Raw genomic sequence first — 21,595 nt, forward strand, 5'->3', positions numbered from 1 at the left:
CCTCTACTTTGACACCATGCATGCCGGATACCCGCTCGTCCACAACTCCCCGCACCTCAAGGTGTGTGTGTGTGTGTGTGTGTGTGTGTGTGTGTCTGTCTGTCTGTGTGTGTGTCTGTGTCTGTGTGTGTGTCTGTGTGTGTGTCTGTGTGTGTGTGCGTGTCTGTGTGTGTGTGTCTGTGTGTGTGCGTTGCCTTGAGTGCATATTTCTCCGATTCTCCCTTTGATCAAAGTTGTTCATTGCGACACGACCACGCGACGCGCCTCTCTTTATGCCCACCCCGCCTTGACCCACAAAACGCACACATTGTGTACAACGCACACACGGCGCGTGCAGGGGTGCGGGTACTTTTATCCACACGACGACGCTGTTGAGGGTGAACGACAGCTTCGCCGAGCTATTCTTGAGTTTGACGGGGATATGAAGGCCATGCAGGCAACGTACGCGGACTGCATTTGGCGCCACTCCACGCGCAACATCGCCAACATGCGGCAGTGGGAGGATCGCATGTACGCGTTGATCAACAGCCGACGACCGCCAGAACGCGAGAGAGAACTCAACGAGTGGCGCATGAAGATGGTTGCAGAAGCGCGGCAGCAGCAGCAACAGCAGCAACAGCAGCAACACCAGGAAAACGCACACGCAAGCGGCCAAACAGCTCAGGCCACGGCGTCTACAGCCCCCTCTAGTCCACAGCGGGGCGATGGCGCGGACGGCGCTGCTGCCTCGAACAACATGCCGCCCTCACATTCGCCACCACCACCACCACCACCACCACCACCTTCTCGTCCCCACACTGGCGATGTGGATGTGGCTGTGCCTTCCATGGCTGCTGATCGCGCTGGAGAGGAAGAGGAGCCCATGTTGGCCATGCCACGCGAGGCGCCGCACATACGCACCCGCCCTCACGGTGGTGATGCTGGTGATGCTGATGCTGATGCTTGGCGTAATGGTGATGGTGGCGGTGCGTTTGTGATGCGGCCTGTGTCGTCAGTGCTGTCTGCGCCGACCAACTTTGGAGGCGGCAGCAGCGGTGGTAATGGGCGCGTGGCTGCACCCGATGCAATCGTGTCGACATCTGGTGGTGATGGACACGCGACGCGTGTTGGCAGTGGCAGCGGCGGCAACGGAAGACTGGCGGGCGAAGCGAGGGCGCGTGCGACAGCAGAGGTGATGGGCGAGGCCTTGGATGATGCTGGCGCCCACGGTGACAACGCGAGTGCGGGTGATGGTGGTGGTGGTGGTGGTGGGCAGAAGGAGTATGCACAACAACAACAACAACAACAACAACAACAACAACAACAACAACAACAACAACAACAACAACAACAACAACAACAACAACAACAACAACAACAACACACGGTGCATGAGAGCCACAGGGACATGTGGACAACGCCCACAAATGAGCATCCATCCTCGTCACCACCAAACCACCATGGCCACCAACGACAACAGCAGCAACCTCAGCAGCCGCAGCAAGGTTCCGAGGACGTTTCGCGGGAGGTGTGTGTGCCTGGTTCACCCACGTGCAGCCCGTTGAAACCTGTGCCAGCGCACCCGCACCAGGACGTTCAGGAATATAGACAAGACATGCAGCGAAGGGCAGCCATGCTTGCAGACTAGAGTGTGTAGATGCATATGCGAGTGTGTGTGTGTGTGTGTGTGTGTGTGTGTGTGCACATGCGCTAACGTGAGGCTGTGTTTGTGACATGATGTGTATCCCTCTTTCACACGTGGGGAATGAGACGCAGTCAAGGTGCCTTGTTTCGGCTTTTCCCTCTTTGCTGTGCTGTTACACTTCTTGGCATGTTGCCCCGCTCATGACTGTGTGTCACTCTTCTTCTTCTGATGATGGCGATTGAATGAATGTAATGTTCAAGCAAACGAACGAACGAACGAACGAATGGGATGGGTGCGAAATGAATTCACATCAGAAGGTAGGCACAGGCAAACAATACAACCACAGACACATATCGCAGTGCATCCAGACAAAAGCGTAACATCGTTGAGCAAACAGACGAGCAAGAAAGGAAGAAAGAGACATGGATGGTGCAATACATCAGCGGCGCTTAGGCGGGGCAGTCAACGGAGATGGTGAGCTGGTAATCGCCAAACTGCTCCTCTTGGTTGCTGTCCAAAGCCGCGTAGAAGTAGGTCGCGTTGACACCGTTCTGGATAAACACGTACTCGGTGTCCGTGCTGCCGTCAGAGCCATCAGCAGGATATCCAATGGAGTCATACACTGCAACCCCAATGTCAACTTCGGCATGGGTAAAGTAGGCGTTGATGGTCGCGTTGCCGCCGCCGCACACGTCAAACTTGTACCAATCGGCATCGCCTGGGCAGATGGTGGCGTTGAGGTTGACGGGTGCAGTGACTGTGGTGGCACCAGGGCCTTCCGGGTTGTCGTTGGGCTCGTAGCCGTCGTTCGTGCAGTCGGCTGTGGTGGTGATCGTGATCGTGGTCGTGGGCGTGGTTGTCGCAGTGACGTTGCAATCCATATCCGCCGTTGACAGCGCACAGGAGCGGCTGTTGGGAACGACATTGGAAATGCAATTGGCATCCCTCGTGGTTAGTGGGGACGCAAGAAATGGGATATTCAAACGCGACTGTTGACTGGTTGGGGCAAACGCGGAGCGGGAGCACACGCAAGCACGCAGGAGTGGGAACAATAATCCTCCGTGATAGACGCACAAGCGCAGAAACACATCAGACAAGTTGCATTGAGCATTGCGCTTCGACCCGATCAGGGCGTTTCGACTCACTAGCAAGCGAGGATGACCTTGACGTCGGTGTAGTTGTCACTGGGCATGACCTGCTCGCAGTCTGCGAGGCAGATGCCAAAGTCAACCAGGCCAGAGGTGCTGTGGTGCTCGTAGGACGCAACGCACTCAGAGAACGTGTCGCGCACGTTGTTCTCAAACATGGCCTGGTTTGTGTGGTGAAGTGAGGGGGAGGGGGTTTATTTATGAGTGTTGAGTGTGTGAGAGTGTGTGTGTGTGTGAGTGAGAGAGTGAGTGAGTGTGTGTGCATGTGTGTGTGTAAGTGCGAGTGCAGTGCGAGCATGCGTGCGTGAATGCCATACACGAACAAAATGTGCACACAACTGGGGTGTGCACTGTGCAGCCAGCACAGGCCACACACCACACCACGCACCCAACCATTCACGTGCTGTGACTTACCGCGCCAAGGCAGCTGTAGACGTTGTCATCGCACGTGTAGTCACAAGGAGGAAGGGTAGTTGTAGTCGTGGAGGTTGTTGTCGTTGTCGTTGTTGTCGTTGTTGTGGTGGTGGTCGTGGTGGTTGTTGTCGTCGTCGTCGTTGTCGTCGTCGTCGTTGTGGTTGTAGTTGTGGTGGTGGTTGGTGCGTCCACCTCACGCACATCCACGACGGTGCAGCGGTTGAAGCGGAAGGTTGTGGACTGCGCGCACACAAGCAGGTCGTCGACATGTGCGCTGTTGAGGGCGCTGGTGCGGAACGATGTGGCGTTGATCACGTCAATCGTGGCAGATGTGTCGCCCTTGTACCGGCACAGCTGCATGCGTGGGTGTTGGAAACAGGTGAGCGAAAGCTGACGTGCAGTTGAATGGGTTGGATTGGTCTGTCGGTGCATGCAGTGTAGCGTGTCTGCATGCAAGCATCCAACCACACGTACATGCACTAAACGCACTCAACACACACACACACATGTGCGCACACATACCCTGGAGATTTCGCAGTCGTCCTCGAGGGCCTGCTTCCAGCGCATGGCAAAGAAGTCGAGCTCCTCCTCATTGCGCTCTGTCAGCGGATCGCCACGCGAGCAGTCAAGTTCAACCTGATGGAAGGCAACGTGATGTGGCCCGGGGGGGGTAGATACGGGCACACGCGGCGAGGAAACATAAAGAAACTAATCAACAATGGCTCAATGGGCTGTGCTTGCAGGCAAACAAGGTGCCGTGGAGACAATAACAGAGTCATGTGGACAATACGACGGTGTCATATCACGCCCCTATGCACGCACGCACGCGCACACACATAATACACACGCACGCACGCACGCACGCACACACACACACATAATACACACAATGCGCGGAACGCACAGCAAAGTAGGTGTCAAATGTGGCCTGGGTGCAGTTTGCGACAGCAAAGCAGCCTTCAGTCTCTGTATCGTTGCAGCGGAAGATCTTCTGGCAGTCTGGCAGGCGTTGTAAGATGGAAAGATGCACATGCGCAATGAAGGGCGTGAGTTGGCGAGGACAGGGTGGTTTTGTGGTGAGTGGAAAAAGGGGGAAGACAGAGACGGAAGATATCCACACGCACACGAGTACACACACCCACACCCACACACACACGCACTGGTCAACGTACTTCCGTTGTCGCATTCGTTGAAGTTGGTACACATGCACTCGCCACCTGCAAAAAGTAAACACACACGCGGGTGGGTGGGGTTGGATGTAACATGGGTGGGGCAGTGTGTTGGTGAGGATAGTGATGATGGTTGTGATGATCGCGATGAAAGGGGTACAACCACAAGACCTACAAGACCACACCCAGATGGCTAGCCAGCAGGCTAGGCGCCGGCTCGCCAACTGCACAACTGAACTGGGCGTGCCCCCTGACACACCATCCAAGCCAGCTACCAGGCAACGGCTTTCGTGTTTCTCGCTCAGCCTATCACGCAACCCAACCAACAGCATGACTCCCACCTCGCTCTTCTGTGCGCTCTTCTGTGCTCTGGCTTCAACCAACGCACCAACTTCGCAGCGGGCCTGGAGCACGCCAGTCTCGTGGCCGCCTTGGAAGTAGTAGCCCTCCGAGGACGCAGTCAGGTTGGCGCAGCCATCCAGGTTCTGTCGTGTGCGCAAGGCAATTCAACGGCAGGATGGCATAGGCAAGCGTGCTGGTGTGAGTGATAAGGTGGATTCAGCCTTTGGATCAGGTGGTGTGTGTAGGAGGGATAAGGAGAGGTGCTTTGTGGAGGGAGTCTTTGATGGAATGCGATCAGATGAACCACAACCACATAAATACGCACAACACAGCACAACCAGAAGAGACACGAAGCCTCGAAGAGTGCTGCCTCACGAACCGCTTCGGCGAGGAACTCGGAGAGGGTGAGCTCATCTCCCAGGTTGATGCCCTGCGTGTGGCAGTAATCGGAAGGGAAGCAGACACAGAGAGGGGGGGGGGGGAGTGAGGGGAATGAGCAAGTGCGTACGGAAGGAGGACAGGCAGGGACAGGGTAAAGGTACAAGCAACACACACACACACACACACACACACACCAACCAACCAGTACCAAACTCCTCCCAACCTCAGACTCATATCCATCAGCAACGCCACCCAGGAGAAACGGACGTCGTTGACGATGGCTTGGGACGAGGCGGCAAACGCAACGAGGAGCACCGCAGCAACACTAAGCGTGGTGTGGAGGCAGTGGTTGGAGGCGCTCATGGCACTCGATATCCGCGCGGGGGGGGGGTGTTCAAGCTGTCAAGAGGTGTGGACGTGTGTGTGTGTGTGTTTCGTTGTCAGCTATGCTCTTATACTTGTCGGCTGGCCTAGTGGCTGGCAGGAGAACAAGAAAATAAAGGTCGGACAAACGAACGAGAAGACACAAGACAAACACTGTTGAGGAGATAAGGAAGCTGGGGTGTCGGAGAAGCGAACTAAGCAAGCGAACCAAGCAAGCGAGGGAGCAGGCCCCAATGCCAATGACGAGGGCTCGGAGAAGAAGAGGCGACGTTGCTGCATCGCTGCGTTCACGTGGCATTCTTTCTCTCCGCACCCTCTGACCCACTGCCTGCCCGCCTATCGCGGGTGGGGACGTCTCTGCCTGTCACTGTTGCCCCCTAACGGCTCCGGATACGAAATCGCTGGGGAATTCGAGTAATTTGCCTAGGCCAACTGGGACATAACACCCGAAACGCGCGGCGCCTTTCATGAGTTACACATGGACAGGGTTGGTCAGAACCAAAAGTGTGTGCAAGTACCAGGTGAAAAGCCTGCGGTCATGGTTTCAAGGGCGGTAGCGTAGGTCACTTTCCTCCAGTTTTGGAGCTTGCAACGATGCATGCCATGCATGTTTGAGACACGCGCGCACGCGCACTTTTCATTCGACAAGTGTACATTTCTCACGTCATGTCACATCATCACACACATCACATCACTCGGGAAGCAGAGTGGCACGCAGGACATCGTCATCAGTGGCGAGAGGTGGTGGTGGTTCCTGTCGTTGTTGTGATGACGATGAACGTGATGAGTGTGCCTGTCTTGCCCTGTGGTCCTGTCGTTCTGGTGCATGGCGATGCCTGGCTTTTGTGTGGTGTCGCTTCTGTTTGTTTCTGCTTCTTGTTGTTTCGCTTGTCTTCTCGCCAACATCAGCAGGCACCTCAGGTCCATCATCATCACCACCACCACCACCACCATCGTCGTCGTCGTCGTCATCAGCGTCAACGCCTCGTGTCTGCTTGTGTTCCTTATTGCTTCGCACACGCGCGTGCTTGTGCTTGTAGTTCAGACTGGTGATCCGCCACACGCAACACAAGCATAAGGGGGGGGGGGGTGAGGGCGGTGGGAGATGGTTTGGGAACGAGGGCATGTGCAAGAGCCACATTTCCACACGAACGCAAGCACACAGATAAACAGACACACACACACTACACACACACCACACTACACACACATAGGCACACACACCACACTACACACACACGTGCGTGCGTACCGTTTTGAGCACCGTGGGCAGAGGCGGACCTTGACGAGGTCGCGGCGCGTGCGGCCGTGCTCCGTGTACTTGAACTGCACCTGCCACGTGCGCAGCCCCTCCCGCCGATCGCAACGCACGCTGCCGCACTCAAACTGGCCTGTGTGTATGTTTGTGATGGTGTGTTGGGTGTGTTTGTGTGTGTGATTGTGTACATGTGTGTGCGCACGCGCGCGGGTGAGAAAATTGATAGACAGAGGTGCTACAAACAAGCAACCCAAACAAACAAGGCATACGCAAACAAACAAAGGCACACGCAAGCATCATGAGCACACCTTTGCCTGCAAACACTTCGTCCTCTGTTCTCCACCGCATTCCAATCTGTCCCGTCTTGTATCTCGCCAGGTCAACCAAGCAGTATTCCTGACCAAGGGGCGCGTAAGTGTGTATGAATGTATGTGTGTGTATGTGTGCATGTATGTGCGTGTGTTGGGGGGGGGGGTGGCGTTTGCAGATGTTAGCATCGTTGTACTATGTGCACGGGCATCGGTACATCGGCAAATGTACAACAACAACAACAACAGCAGCAACAACACCAACAACAACCACAAGAGTCGTTGTAGTAGCAGCAACAACAACAACTTAAACAACAACAAACAGCAGCAGCAGCAACAACAACAACAACAACAACAACAACAACAACAACAACAACAACAACAGCAGCAGCAGCAGCAGCAGCAGCAGCAGCAGCACCACCACCACCACCTTGAAGAGCTTGTCGTGATATCGCTTTGCCAGCTGCTTCTCCCAGTCCATTTCCTCTGTGTCCCTGATACCACCAGTGAATGTACATGTGAGCGTGGGCCAGAAGAATCGAGAGGGGCGGTGCAAATACAGCGTAAGCCGCTTCTTCACCGTAATTCAACTCGTTGAAACCAATCACACAGAGGGAGAGGGACAGAGGGAGAGGGAGAGGGAGAGAGCGGGGAGGGACAAGGAGACATACACACACAGAGAAACACATACACACACAGATACAAACAGACACACAGGCACACACATACACACACAGATACAAACAGACACACAGGCACACAGGCACACACAGACAGCCACAAAGAGGGCCCTCACTTGTCATCCCAGACGAAGCGGTGCTGCTCAGCGATGACATCGTAGTCGTTTCGAACTTGCGGCTGCAGACGATGATCAACGTGCACGCGCAGGGGTTGAGGGTCGTGCACTCAAAGCAGCATTGAGCAGAGCAGGACAGGCAGCAAGATGTGCGAGACAACACAACTGTCGTCTGAATACATGCCATTTCAACATGCACATACACACACATACACACACATTACCGTGCAAACACACACACACACACACACACACACACACACACACACACACACACACACACACACACACGGCCGTACAAACGCTCACCCGCTGGGATTCGAGGAAGGCCTGGCCATCACCATACCACATGACATAGTCTCTGATGAACCGTTGGTGTCGCTCGTGCGCGGTCATGCCAAGGATGTTGTTGCGCATGTGCAACAGGCGCTGCTGCCGGTCAAACGCCTCCCGAAAGTCATCCCGAGTCGGCAGGTGCTGAGAAAGCGTTGGTGGCGACAATGGCAGTTGCAGCGTCACACGAGGAGGACGGGAAGAATGAGGGAAAGCGAGGAACGTCAGACAAGCCCATGTGTCCAGCATGGGAACGGGCAGCACAGAGGGAGAGCAAGGCTGTGAAGCATTCCCGTCGTCATCGCATACCGGTGCTTGCCGCAGCGATGGCACGTTGGCGGCGGATTGGCTAACGTTGTCTTTCAATTGGCTTTCAGCCTTTGGTCGCTTGGGCGGCTCTTCATCATAGTCTGTGGGAATGCGTGGCGAGCACAGCCAAACACCGGTCAACAAGGCGCAGAGACACAAACAGGCGCGGGGACATCGAGACTGACTGAGAAAAAGAAAAACACAGAGACGGAGACGGAGACAGAGATAGAGATAGAGACAGAGGTAGAGACAGGGTCAGGGTCAAAGGCAGAGGCAGGGACACAAATACAGACACAGGCAGGCAGACAGACACAGACACAGACACAGACACACGCACATCAGGCACCTTTCTCTGTTGGAGGCAGCGTCTGGGAGAAGTCCAAAGCCATTGCGTCTTGTTGTCTTGTGTTGATTGTTGGCGATTTGTGAATGCTGTTGCCAACTTTCTATCTGACGCAGACCTTGCTCGTCTGCGCTGGCGCACCAGTGTTCACACCGCCGCACACACACACACACACACACACACACACACACACACACACACACACACACACACACACACACACACACACACACACACACACACACACACACACACACACACCACACACTCACACGTGCAGGATTTCCATTGATTCACACGCTGTTCCCCCTTTGGTGCTGCAGGTGGAAGTGCTGGTTGGAAGGCAGTATGGGGCAGAGCTCGCTGTGCAGGTGGACGTGGAGGTGAAGCAGGCTGGGCAAGGATACGGGGGCAGCCTGCTTACGCACAGGCAGACGCTATACTGGGATCACATGGACGCTGCTCCGAAGCGCGTGTACGTCGACATGGCTGCCATATCCTCCACGTGCTCGCGCGGGGTGGAGCGGGAGTGCCACGTGGACGTGGTGCTGGTGCGCCCGCGCCGCTGCCGAGTGGGCGCATATGGGCTCACGCACCTCGCCGTGCAAGTGCAGAGCAAGAAGAAGCCTGTCTCCGTGGTGCAGCCTGTGCACTCGTCATATGTCGTGTCTGAGAACCACAAGTATGTGGACGTGGAGGTGACGCGCACACGCCACAGCACATCGCCGCCAAGCAGCGTGGATGTGGCGTTTGTGTCCAGCACGGGCTCACCGTTCATCGACTTTCACTTCCAGGAGGAGCGCACGCTGACGTGGCAGCCGGATGGCAACGCCACCCAGACGTTTCGCGTGTACGTGCGCCCCAACCACGAGCACGTGCCAAACGACACGGTGTACCTGACGTTTGTCAACCCAGAGCACATGCAGCTGCCTGCCCAGGCGCCTATGGTGGAGGTCGTCATTCTAAACGCCAACGACAGCGAAAGCGTGGCTGAGCGCAACATGACGCAATCTGCGGCGTTTCGCCAGCGCATCATGCCGTGGCTGTCGGAGGTGAAGGACATGCACGCAGCGCAGCGGCTGCTGGAGGCGTGGAACGCCTATCCTGTCGAGGAAGGAGAGGTGGTGATTGCACGTGGGCGTGTGCCGCGTTTTCTGGCCATTGTGGCGGAGGGCACGTTTTCGATCGAGGCGCCCATCTTTGGGCAGCAGCGCACTCGAAAGGCGCGCAAGGGGGATTTGGTTTCCTTCTTCTCTGCCGTCAAACGCACCAACAGCTCCACAGAGGTGAAGGCGATGACAAAGGGGCTCCTGCTTGTCCTGGACCACCACGTCTTCCACCTCCACAATAAATCAGGTGTGCGTGTCTGTGTGTGTGTCTGTGTGTGTGTGTGTGCTGTGTGCTGTGTGTAGTTGTGTGTGTCCTTTGTGAGTGATTGTGCGTGTTGTGTGCGCGCGTGTGTCTTTTTTGAGTGATTGTGTGTGTGTGTGTCTTTTGTGAGTGATGGTGTGTGTGTGTGTGCGTGTGTTTTGTGAGTGATTGTGTGGATGTTTGTTTGTGTGTATGCATGAGCTTGACAGAGACGTTCCTTCATGATCACAACCACATGCCCATCGAAACCACCCTGACCACCTTCTCCCCGGTTCTCCAATCCTCCCTGCTCACCACCGCCAGCGCACCAGGACATCTACAAGGTGCTGAAGCACGAGTTCCTGCGGCAGACGATCATGGGTGATGGGCGCCGGTTTCCGGTGGTCATGGTTCCAGGGTTCATGAGCACGCAGCTCGAAGCGTGGAAGCGGAAGGACTGTAACGGCGTCGACATCGAGATTATGGACCAGGTGCGATGGGTGGTATGTGTCTATGTGTGTGTGTGTGATATGTGTCGCATGAATGTGTCATGTGCGTTGTGTGATTGGTGGTGTGTGTGTTGTGTGTATGTGTGTGGTGTGTATGTGTGTTGTGTGTGTGTGTGTGTCGCATGTATGTGTGTTGTGTGTATGTGTGTTTTGTGTGTATGTGTGTATGTGTGTATGTGTGTTTTGTGTGTGTGTGTCGCATGTATGTGTCATGTGCGTGTTATGTTTCCTTTGACTTTGTCACATCAACTGTTCAGGAAACTCGGATGTTGAATCCCCCCCCCATTCTTATCACGCCCTTTACACCACCATCCCCCTTCTCAAACAGGTGTGGTTGAGTCTGGAGCAGATGATGCAGACCATCACGGTCGATCGCTACTGCTGGCTCGAGTGTCTCGCCCTCGGCATCAACCAGGTGACACCTTTGTGGCGCGGGAGCTGTGGCTTGCGTGTGTGCATGGTCATGTGCACAGTTGTGTGTATTGTTTGTGTGTATGTTTGCACCTGTGTGTGTGTGTGTGCGTGCCCGTGCGTCAATTGGTCTTGCCATGTCGGCACACACGCACACACGCACACACACTCACACACACGCACACACACATATACACCTTCACGCCCTCCCACATGTCTGCGTACAGACGGACGACACGTGCAAGGTGCGGGCTGGCTCCGGCATTGCGGCGATCCGCGAACTCAACGCGAACATTCGCGGGATCACCACCATCTTCAGGTCCATCCTCACCTTCCTCGCGGAGAAATGGTGCGAGGAACACAATTTTCAAGTGCTTGCTTGCATGTGTGTCGTTGTGATTGTGTGTGTGTATTTGTGTGTACTTGTGTGTGTGTGTGTGTTTGTGTGTGTGTGTATTTGTGTGTACTTGTGTGTGTGTACTTGTGTGTGTGTGTTTGTGTGTGTGTGTATTTGTGTGTACTTGTGTGTGTATTTGTGTGTACTTGTGTGTGTGTGTGTGCGTGCATCTGTACATGCGCGTGCATGTGTGACTCTGTGTGTGTGTGTTCTGTGTCCCTGTGGCTCCGTGTGTGCGCATGTACCACACTAATACCACCACCACCACCACCACCACCACCACCACCACCACCACCACCACCACCACCACCACCACCACCACCACCACCACCACCACCATGATCACCACCAGGGGCTATGATTCGCAGTCGCTGATTGCGATGCCGTACGACTGGCGCCTGTCCCCGGATATGCTGCAGCGGCGCGACAAGTTCTTCTCCACGTTCAAGGCCAAAGTCGAGATGGCCGTCGCCGTCAATGAGGTGAGAGGTCGGAGGCGTTAAGGGCGTGTTGTGTGTATTAATATGTGTGTGTGTGTGACACGTGAGGGTGGGTGGGATGTGTATAAGTGTAACACGTGTGTGGGTGTGAAAGAGAGAGAGACAGACAGAGTGCGTGTGCGTGCGTGTGTGCGTGTGTGTGCGTGTGTGCGTGTGTGCGTGTGTGTGCATTGTTCAAGTTCGTGTCCCTTTGCATGCATCTTCATCATCGTTACACCCAACCGACCATCAACCCTCTCCCCCGCTTCCCTTCCTATCTCCTCGCTCAACCGCATACCGCCACTTGTTTTGCTTGCATAGGCGCCTGCTGTGCTGATTGCGCACTCGTTAGGCAATCAGGTCATTCTGGAGTTTTTCGCCTGGCTGGAGAAGGAGTTCCCGAAATCGTTCCTGAAATGGACAGAGAAACACATTATTGCGTACGCTCGATCTTGCGTTGCGTTGCCTTGCGTGGAGAGGTGAAGAGGGTCACGGGGGCGACCGTGATTGTGTTAGAGGTTGAAGATGACGGCGCGTAAGGTGCATTGCGACGAGACATCCACTGCATGCACATGTACATGCGCAAGAAGGTTATTACTCACTCACACCCTCCTTCTTCGTCGTGTGTGTACATGTGTGCACGCTTTGTCTGTGTGTGTGTGTGTGCGCGCGCGTGCGTGTGTGTGTGTGCGCGTATATGCGTGCGTGCGTGCGTGCGTGCGTGCGTGCGTGTACGTATGTTACGTGTGCCCTTGCGTGCACATTTGTGCACATTTTCACACATGCGTGCGTGTGTTCAGGTATTACGGGATTGCACCGGCGTTCCGCGGTGCGACGCAGGCGGTGGTGGCAGATCTCATTGGTGACAACATGGGTTTGCCCGTCACAAACTACCAGGTGCGGTGATCGTGGTATCTGTTGACGGTGTGTGTGTGATGTGGTGTGTGTGTGTGTGTGAGTGAGAGAGTGAGAGAGAGTGTGTGTACCTGTGTCTGTGAGTTGCGTGTATGGCGAGTGTGTTGTGTCTTGTCTCCCCATCTCCTGACACACACACACACACACACACACACACACACACACACACACACACACACACACACACACACACACACACCGCACATGCATGCAACACCCGCGGCGTCAGGCGCGTGTGTTTGGATCGACTGTGGGCTCGTCGCCGTGGATGTTTCCTGTCTCCGTCCGTACGCCAACGGCCGCAGAGTGGACGTGCAGTCACCCATAGTCAGTCCTGTCGCGGTGGCGTGGCTGTGGTGTGGTGTGGTGTGGTGTGTATGCTTGGGGTTGGAAGGAAGGGCAGGTTTTGCGACGGAAGGAGCATTCAGGATGCCCCTCTCACACACCCACTCATACACACCTTCACCCACTCATACACACCCTCACACACATTTGTACTCACGGTACTCACTCACACACATACACATACACACCCTCACACATACGCAATCACACGCACACATGCACACACATTTACACACACACACACACATACACATGTCCGCACACACATGCACACCGCTGCGTGCACGGGCCGCGTCAGCTGCGGGGAGGGGGCGACGACGCTGCGACTGCGCCGTCCGCACACGCTCGACGAGCTCAAGACGCGTCGGGCAGTGCTGAACGAGTACGAGACCATGTGCCAGGCGGCGCAGTGGCACACGCCGCTCGATCAGCCGGAGGTCGAGCAGGCAGACACGTCGGACATACGCGCGTTTCTCTCTGCAAACGGCACGGACGAGACGGGCGGGATTGAGGAAGGGGGGTGGCCGCGGTACCTCATCAACATCACGCTGGGCAATGGCACGGAGCTTGTGTTTGGCGTCAACGATCTGCGGACGGGGAAACTGTTCCAGGTGCAGCGGGACTGCAGTATGAAGTTGGGTGGAGGGGCGGAAGGATGAGGGAATGAGGGACAGCAAAGGTGTGTGGGAGGACGAGTATGGGCAGGTGTGTTTGGTGGGGTCTACATGTTGTTTGTTGTGCTGTGGCGTGTGTAAGTGGGCGTGTGCAGGCGTGTGCGGGTGTCAACGTCGTTTCATCGCGCCTCGTGTTCACAAGCCGCTCCCCCTTTGCATCCACCCTTCCCCTCCCCCCCCCACTCTCATGTCGCCCGCCCGCCTTCCTCAATCCTTCTTCGACGCTGTAGGACCTGGCGCGCTATGGAAACGATTCCCACGCGCAGCGCGTTGCAGACACCATTCGACATTTCTACACCAACAAGGAGGTGTGTGTGTGTGTGTTTGTGTGTGTTGGAGAGGGTACTTTGTTCTCGGGTTGCACTATTTTGTTGCTCTTCATGGGAGACGCGAGTCCCACATGCGAGCTCTTGAGCACACACACACACACACACACACACACACACACACACACACACACACACACACACACACACACACACAAAATAACACCACATTACACTCATGCACTCTTATTCGTGTGTGTGTGTGTGTATGTGGGCAGATATCGTCACCGTTGGACCGGCTGCCGACGCGCCCGCCAATCAAACACGTCGCCATTGTGTACGGTGTGAACAGGAACACCCCATATGCCATCCACGCCACGCAGACCAAAGGCACCGATGAACTCACACTCACCAACCAGGTGTTGGAGATGCAGAACGTAAGTGCAGACGTGGTTATACGCGCATGTGTTGCGTGTATGAGACAGAGAGAGGGTGTGTGTGTGTGTGTCGTGGGTGTGTCCATTGTGTTTCACTGCGAGCGCGTGGACTTACAAGCTTGGTGACATTTCCACAGCAGGCTTGAGCCTTCTTTCTCCATTGCCTCACACACACACACACACACGCACACACACACACGTACACGAGGATAGGGTGAGCTGAGCAGCGGCAACAACGCGAGCAATTCGCTGCGGTGTTCGGGCGATGGCACCGTCCCATATGCGTCGCTCAGCTGGGTACATGCGTGGCACCTCAGCCAAAGCGTCAGCATCGTCCGCAACCAGCAGACCGTGCAGCCATTCTTCGACCACGCATTCAGTGCGTTGGGTGTTGTTGTCGTTGTGGCTGCATGGAGAATGAGAGAGAGAGTGTGTGTGTGTGTGCAAGTGTGTGTGTGTGTGTGCAAGTGTGTGTGTGTGTGTGTGTGTGTGTGTGTGTGTGTGTGTGTGTGTGTGTGTGTGTGTGTGTGTGTGTGTGTGTGTGTGTGTGTGAGTGTGTGTGTGTTGGGGCCGTTCCCCGACAATTGCAGCCCTCTTTGCTTCGTGCATCTCACCACCATCGCCACCACCACCGATCTCACCACCACCACCGATCTCACCACCACCACCGATCTCATCACCACCACCACCACCACCGATCTCACCACCACCACCACCACCGATCTCACCACCACCACCACCACCGATCTCACCACCACCACGTCGCTGTACCAGGCGAGTACACGCCCGAGCAAGTGAGTCGCGTCATTGACACCGTCATCCCGGAACACACCGTTTTTGACAGCGACAAGGTGGGCTGCGTTGTGTCGTGCGTGCGGACGCTGTGGGTGGTGTGGTGTGGTGCAGTTGTTGGTGTCTGCAAGTCGGCCATTCCTCGCATGCGCACACCACACAACCACCCTCACTCACACACGCTTTCACCCCCCCCCCCTCACACACACATCGACATGTGCCTGCAGCACGGATACCGGACGACGGTTGTGGAGGTGGAAGGGCTGGAGCACCGCGATGCTGTGCGGACGACGTTCACAACAGAGCTCATCGACAACCTGATGCAAGATCTGGTGCAAGTGATTGTGCACGATGCGACGAGCGATGTGGAACTCTTGCAACGTGGCGTCAAGGATATAGAGCAGCCGCCAGCAACGACAACCAAGGCCGTCACAAAGCACCTGCGCAGCTTGCTGGCCGAACACAAGCACGATGAGACTGCCCTGCAACGAATCACAGACGTCATCGCCTTTCTCGAGGACAAGCACTGACGTGTCTGTCTCTGTGTGTGCGTGTGTGTGTGTGTGTGTGTGCGTGTGTGTGACAAACTGTGTGCGTATGTGTGACAAGCTGTGTGTGTGTTGTGTGTGTGTGTGTGTGTGTGTGTGTGTGTGTGTGTGTGTGTGTGTGTGTGTGTGTGTGTGTGTGTGTGTGTGTGTGTGTGTGTGTGTGTGTGTGTGCGCGCGCGCTCGCGCGCTGTTTCTCTGTTTCGTTCCACCGCCGCCGTGTTAGCTACATTTTATACTGTCGTAAACGATCGCCTCATTTGCCGCGAGAGAGCAGCACCACGTTGCTCGCTTTTTCACGCACACACACGGTGGGAATGGTTGTGCGTGCGTCAAGTGGTCGTAGTGGGGTGTGCGTGGCATGTTCGCTGTTGCGCGGGGCTGGCCGCGTGCTGCGCACTCGGTCCATACACCACCAGCCATCGGCTGCAGCAGCTGCAGCAGCGCGGGTGGCGTCCACAACGAGCCGCATGCAGGGCAGAAGCACGAAAAGCAGCGCTTTGATGTCGATACGCGTTGCAGTGCAGCCATCGCACTCTCGCCTGCAGCAGCTTCGGTGGTCTTCAGTGGTGGCAGCGTCATCGTCATCGTCATCGTCTCAAGGTGGCAAGCCAAGCAAAAAGAAGAGGCGTAGAAGGAAGAGCCAAAACACCCCAAAGCAAGACCAAAGCTGCACCTCGCAGACTCAGCAACAGCCACAGCAGCTGCCACAGCAGCGATCGGGGCCGCAGCAGGTACAGCCTCAGCAAACGACAGCGCCGTCAACGCGGCCAGCGCCCACATCAGCAGCACCAGCAGCACCCCGCAACGCTTCGGGCCCACAGCATGCGCGAAAAGGGTGGTACGATCGCTTGATGACTGCACTGCTAAAGCCCATCTTCACACAGACTGTGGTGTCTTGCCAGTCGTGTGGCAACCCCATCTCCTCCGCGCGCAACTGCTCCTTCCTCCGCGTCTACCCATATGGGACGCACAGCCAATCCCTCACGCTTCTGGCAGCACCCATCGGTGAGCCCCTTGCCTTGGTGTTCTTTGTGTGTTCTTTGTGTGCGTGTGCGTGCGTGTGCGTGCGTGTGCGTGCGTGTTCGTTCTGATGAATTCGCGTGTATTGTTGCTCATCTGATGTGCTCATGCCACGAATCCCTGCTCTGGTGGCTGTTATGCCCTGTTCACTGCCCGCTAACAGATGAAGTGTCGTCGTTGATACGCCGGGATCAGTCCCACACGTTTCCCCATCACGTAAGATGAAGGGAGGGGAAGGGAGTTGTTCATATACGTGCGTGTCTGTGTGTGTACGTGCGCATGTGTGCGTGTGTTCATATGCGTGCGTGTCTGTGTGTGCATGACCGTGTGTGTGCATGACTGTGTGTGTGTATGTGTGTGCGTGTGTGCGAGCATGTGTGATGTGTACGCTTGTGCCGTTGAAATGTGTGTTCTGTCGCAGCTGCGCTCACACTGGTCATCATTCCGCATGCGTGTAGTGCCGCTGTTCGCACTGCTTCAACTTTGTTGGACGCGTGGACACGATCCCAGCACTGGCAGCGGAGGACACAAAGGTGAGAGCCGCGCCCTCGTGTAGTCGCTGGCGTGTGCAAGGGGACTGATATGGGCAAATCAAACACGCATTTGCGCGCACAAAACTCAAATACGTGTAGACATACACGTGTGTGCTCTCACAAACACACTCGGACTTACTCAAACATACAATGTGCTGTTTCCCTTGCAGGCGTCGATAATGTTCCCTGGCATTCGGCTGCTGCTGCAGCCCTCGCGCGTGCGGCTGTCCATCACGTCCTGGGTGACGGGGCGAACACACGACCTGCGGTGCAGCCGATGGGATGCCCTCACGCCGTCCGAAGTCTTCATGACGGGTCTGCCCCTCGTAGAGGCACCGCCAGAGGACAGCACACGGTAATGTTGGGGGAAGGGGAGGGAGGGGTATGTTTTGGCTCTGTGTGTGTGTTTGTGCGTGCGTGTGTGTGCGTGCGTGCGTGCGTGTGTGTGTGTTGTGCGTGTGTGTGTTGTGTGTGTGTGTTGGCACTGCCACCTCATCAGCTCATCAGCTCATCAGCTCATCACCTCAACCCCACACCACGCCCCGCAACGCAACCTGCCGTGCTTGCCACCAACAGTGGGTTTGGGCCGGCGCAGGCGCACGGATTTTCGCTCGTGCGTACGCGTGGAGGGCTGTACCGGTGGCAGGTGAGCAAACAGGGCGGCGGCGACGATGGCAGCGGCACGATGCCTGCAGGCAATGCCTCGGCACAGCACGCTGCAAAGGCTGCTACATCAAACACCGATACACCAGCGACGACAGCGGATGCAAAGAGCAGTGGGCAGCAGGGCGAAGGCGATATTGAGGCTGAAGAGCTGCGAGAGCTCGTGCAGAAAAAGTATGGAGGAAAGGATAGCACGCCAGGCCTGTTTACCAAGGTGCACGATGTTTCACGCGGTGGTGGGGGAGGGAAGCAGCAGCTTGTGTCAGCCACAGCCACAGCCACCAAAGACAGTGAAGACGAGCTGGATGAGGAGGAGGATGAGGCGGAGGTGGAGGAGGACGAGGATGATAGTGAGTTGGAGAAGGACTTGCGAGCATTTGAACAACAACAACAACAACAGCACGGTGACATCTCGAAGCAAACGCCCACACGTCAACAACATCAACAGCAGCGTGGTGGCGGTGATGGATTTGCGACAGCTGCGACCAACGCCGCCCACCGGCAGCAGCGACGAGGACAACAGGAAGGGCGTGGTAACCCGCAAGGAGACAGCAGCCACAGCAACGCCAATGGCAGCCACAGGAACACCCATGGCAACAGCACCAACCGCACGAGCAGCGGAAGCAATGATCGTGACTCTCACACGCGGAATCTGCGGGCCGGCGACCGCGATTATCGGATGACCGGTGTTGGGTTTGCCGTGAAGAGAGCCGTGCAGCGACTCAAGATGACAGCCATTGAGGCCATCGTCAACATCGCATCGTGAGTGCTCGGTGCTTGTGTGTGTGTGTGTGTGTGTGTGTGTGTTTGTTTGTGTGTGTGTGTGTGTGTGTGTGTGTGTGTGTGTGTGTGTGTGTGTGTGTTTGTTTGGGCGTGCATTTGGGCGTTTGGCAGGTGGTACGTATTGCCGCTCTGATGGTCACTCTGCCACTGTTCATCACCATCACATCATACACCCTAATATCACACACCATCATATCACACACGACGACGACCACCATCGACGACCACCCGTTGCCAGGCGGTTCCCCGATGGCTCGCTGCCGCGCGCCCTGCTGTATCACGAGGCGTTTGTTCGCCCCCACTGGCATCCGCTCGGCGTCAAATACAGCGCCGACTTCTTTCGCCAGATCACTGCAACACCAGACGCGGTTCGGTGATTCGAGAGAGAGGGGGGGGGGGAGGGAGACATAATTGCTTTGCGGGCGTGTGTGTGTGTGTGTGTGTGTGTGTGTGTGTGTGTGTGTGTGTGTGTGTTGTCATTGCTGGGTGTGTACATGCATTTTTGTGGTTTTGTGTGTGTGTGTGTGTGTGAAATTTTCCTTTAAGGTTCCTCTTTCCCGCCTTTCACCATCACCGCCACCGCCACCACCAATACCATGACGCAGCCGTTGTCGGACCAGGTTGTGCCGCTCATCTTGGCTGCTGCGAATGCGCGCTGGCCGGTCACGCGTGAGGTGGACGCTCCATCCGTCATCATCGACGCCCTCAACTACATCTTCAAGGACAAGGCCAAGGCACCCTCAACGTATGGAGGGAAATGGAGGGGGTTGGGAGGTTGGGGGTGGGACATGGTTGGAGGACGTTGGGCGAGGAAACAGGAGGCAAGGGGTAGCGGAGAACGCTTGTGCGTGTGAAGATGGGTATGAATTGTTTGCCGTGTGTGTGTGTATGTGTGTATGCGTGCGAAAACACGCCGCAGTTGTTTCCTTCCAGTTCACCCCAAAACATTGCTGCCACCACCACCACCACCACAACCACCAGTGCGCGTGCGCGTGTGCAGCTTCAGCGCCACCTGCCGCAACTGCTTGACGCCATCCTGCACGGTGCACACGGCCGGCGCGGCATGGACGTGGCAGAGGCGTTTGCAAGGTCCGCAGCTGATGATGCATTGGAGGGGTGTGGAGGGTAGATTGGAGGCGGTGTTGGTGAGATGCTGCAGCTGCGTTCTGTCGCGTTGACAATGCACCCCTTTCACTCCTCGTTGTAACGTCTTCTTCTGCTACATGTGACCGTGCTCACGTTGTCGTATGTGCGTATGTGCGTGCGTGCGCCTGTGTTTAGCCACGGATTTGAGATTGACGAAGCGTCGTTGACGTGCATTGGACTCCTGGCAGCCGGCATGGTACGTGCTCTAAACACGCCAAGCACGCTTTACACCGCGATACCAGCTGCAGCGCTGCTGCTGCTGCTGCTGCTCTGTGTGCACAAGTTGCTCGTCCATGTTCACATGCACCCACATGCACCCACATGCACTCACACATACTCATTCGTACTCACACATACTCATTCGTACTCACACGTGCGCGTGCATAATGCTCATGCGTGTTTGCGCCTGTAGGAGGAGGAAGGCGTGAACCCTTTGCTTGAATTGACCGGCCTCAGTCTCTTCGACGTCTCGTGAGTGAACTCAATTGGCAATGGTGTGTGTGTGTGTGTTTGTGTGCTTTGCTGGGTGTGAGTGTACGTGTGCTGTGTGTGTGTGCTGTGTGTGTGCTGTGTATGTGTGCTGTGTGTGTGTGTGTGTGCTGTGTATGTGTGCTGTGTGTGTGTGTGTGCTCTGTGTGTGTGTGTGTGTGTGCGTGCGTGTGCTTGGACGTGTGTGTGTGCGTGTGCTTGTACGTGTGTGTGTGCGTGTGCTTGTACGTGTGTGTGTGTGTACGTGTGTGTACGTGTGTGTACGTGTGCTTGCACGGGTGTGCGTGGCGTCAGTCCCGTCGCCTGTTGACCCGAACCATCACTCACACGCCGTCTCCACGGCAATGCCTGCAGGCACTGCAACCTTCGTCCCCAGTACCCTGCGCTGCAGCGGGCGATTGCGTCCAGCAAGCACCTGACCCGCGACGTCGTGCAGGCCAAGGGTCTTCGATGGTCCCTCTCCCTCATGCTCGACAACGTAAGCAGCTGTAGCAGCAGCAACAGGAGGAGGGTGTGTGTGTGTGTGTGCGGACGTTCGTGTGTGTGTGTGTGCGTGTGTGTACATTCGCGTTCGCGTGGTCTGCTGTGGCGAATCGATAGAATGGACCTGTCTCATTAACAACACGAACAACAGTCTCTGTCGACTCATCCCATTCTCCACGTGCGTGTGCGGTTTTTTTTTTTTTTTTGTACAGAATGCGAGCGACCGCGCGCTGACGCTCATGCGAACCGTTGAGGCAACTGGACTGGACGTCCGATCCGGAAATGAGGTCCTCCTCGTGAAACTCTTGGCAACATCAAGCATGGCGACAGCACAAGATATCGTGCAGGTGTGGTGACGTGATGCGATTGCATCATGCAGCAATGAGTGTGCATGGGTGGAAGTAGAAGCTGTGTGTGTGAGTTTTTGTGTGTGTGTGCGGAAGCTGTGCGTGCATGCGTGTGTGTGTGTGTGTAAGCTCTGTGTGTGTGTGTGTGTGTAGTAGCTGTGTGTGTGTGTGTGTGTGTGTGTGTGTGTGTGTGTGGTGG

The 21,595-nt window shown here is 56.0% G+C and overlaps 5 protein-coding genes across 5 annotated transcripts in view; 3 read left to right on the plus strand and 2 right to left on the minus strand.

The window, feature by feature from the left end:
- The window catches only part of PTSG_12819 (uncharacterized protein), a gene marked incomplete at its 3' end in the record, with an annotated part of 12,243 nt that extends 10,616 nt beyond the window's left edge, over window positions 1-1,627 (plus strand). The window contains exons 25-26 of the mRNA XM_004989711.1: window positions 1-61; window positions 338-1,627. The exon at window positions 1-61 is cut by the window's left edge and continues 164 nt beyond it. Of these exons, the coding sequence (XP_004989768.1) occupies window positions 1-61; window positions 338-1,627 (1,351 nt within the window). The remainder of the gene's footprint in view (window positions 62-337) is intronic.
- A 229-nt stretch (window positions 1,628-1,856) lies between these two features.
- PTSG_08972 (uncharacterized protein) lies at window positions 1,857-6,040 on the minus strand. The gene is made up of 9 exons (XM_004989712.1): window positions 5,346-6,040; window positions 5,077-5,127; window positions 4,744-4,840; window positions 4,359-4,403; window positions 4,091-4,185; window positions 3,709-3,822; window positions 3,187-3,540; window positions 2,770-2,933; window positions 1,857-2,533 (listed from the first exon to the last, which is right to left on the minus strand). The coding sequence occupies exons 1-9, from the start codon at window positions 5,439-5,441 to the stop codon at window positions 2,074-2,076; spliced, it is 1,476 nt and encodes a 491-aa protein (XP_004989769.1). The 5' UTR covers window positions 5,442-6,040; the 3' UTR covers window positions 1,857-2,073.
- Window positions 6,041-6,082: 42 nt separating this feature from the next.
- PTSG_08973 (uncharacterized protein) lies at window positions 6,083-8,884 on the minus strand. Its single transcript, XM_004989713.1, has 8 exons — window positions 8,813-8,884; window positions 8,467-8,567; window positions 8,134-8,301; window positions 7,825-7,886; window positions 7,459-7,522; window positions 7,029-7,116; window positions 6,715-6,853; window positions 6,083-6,508 (listed from the first exon to the last, which is right to left on the minus strand). Exons 1-8 carry the CDS (start codon window positions 8,853-8,855, stop codon window positions 6,154-6,156), a joined length of 1,020 nt encoding a protein of 339 aa, XP_004989770.1. The 5' UTR covers window positions 8,856-8,884; the 3' UTR covers window positions 6,083-6,153.
- A 246-nt stretch (window positions 8,885-9,130) lies between these two features.
- PTSG_08974 (uncharacterized protein) lies at window positions 9,131-16,059 on the plus strand. Its single transcript, XM_004989714.1, has 14 exons — window positions 9,131-10,165; window positions 10,484-10,650; window positions 10,997-11,083; window positions 11,307-11,428; window positions 11,829-11,958; window positions 12,277-12,395; window positions 12,756-12,852; window positions 13,100-13,197; window positions 13,514-13,826; window positions 14,120-14,197; window positions 14,434-14,592; window positions 14,806-14,971; window positions 15,367-15,443; window positions 15,612-16,059. Exons 1-14 carry the CDS (start codon window positions 9,262-9,264, stop codon window positions 15,912-15,914), a joined length of 2,820 nt encoding a protein of 939 aa, XP_004989771.1. The 5' UTR covers window positions 9,131-9,261; the 3' UTR covers window positions 15,915-16,059.
- A 123-nt stretch (window positions 16,060-16,182) lies between these two features.
- Window positions 16,183-21,595, plus strand: part of PTSG_08975 (uncharacterized protein) — a 9,045-nt gene continuing 3,632 nt past the window's right edge. The window contains exons 1-12 of the mRNA XM_004989715.1: window positions 16,183-16,937; window positions 17,116-17,168; window positions 17,411-17,485; window positions 17,656-17,840; window positions 18,062-18,910; window positions 19,170-19,299; window positions 19,537-19,676; window positions 19,913-20,020; window positions 20,213-20,273; window positions 20,490-20,548; window positions 20,921-21,044; window positions 21,262-21,396. Coding sequence (XP_004989772.1) covers window positions 16,247-16,937; window positions 17,116-17,168; window positions 17,411-17,485; window positions 17,656-17,840; window positions 18,062-18,910; window positions 19,170-19,299; window positions 19,537-19,676; window positions 19,913-20,020; window positions 20,213-20,273; window positions 20,490-20,548; window positions 20,921-21,044; window positions 21,262-21,396 — 2,610 coding nt within the window. The 5' untranslated portion in view covers window positions 16,183-16,246. The remainder of the gene's footprint in view (window positions 16,938-17,115; window positions 17,169-17,410; window positions 17,486-17,655; window positions 17,841-18,061; window positions 18,911-19,169; window positions 19,300-19,536; window positions 19,677-19,912; window positions 20,021-20,212; window positions 20,274-20,489; window positions 20,549-20,920; window positions 21,045-21,261; window positions 21,397-21,595) is intronic.

The sequence above is a fragment of the Salpingoeca rosetta genome (assembly GCF_000188695.1).
Source record: "Salpingoeca rosetta unplaced genomic scaffold supercont1.27, whole genome shotgun sequence".
Lineage (NCBI taxonomy): Eukaryota > Choanoflagellata > Craspedida > Salpingoecidae > Salpingoeca > Salpingoeca rosetta.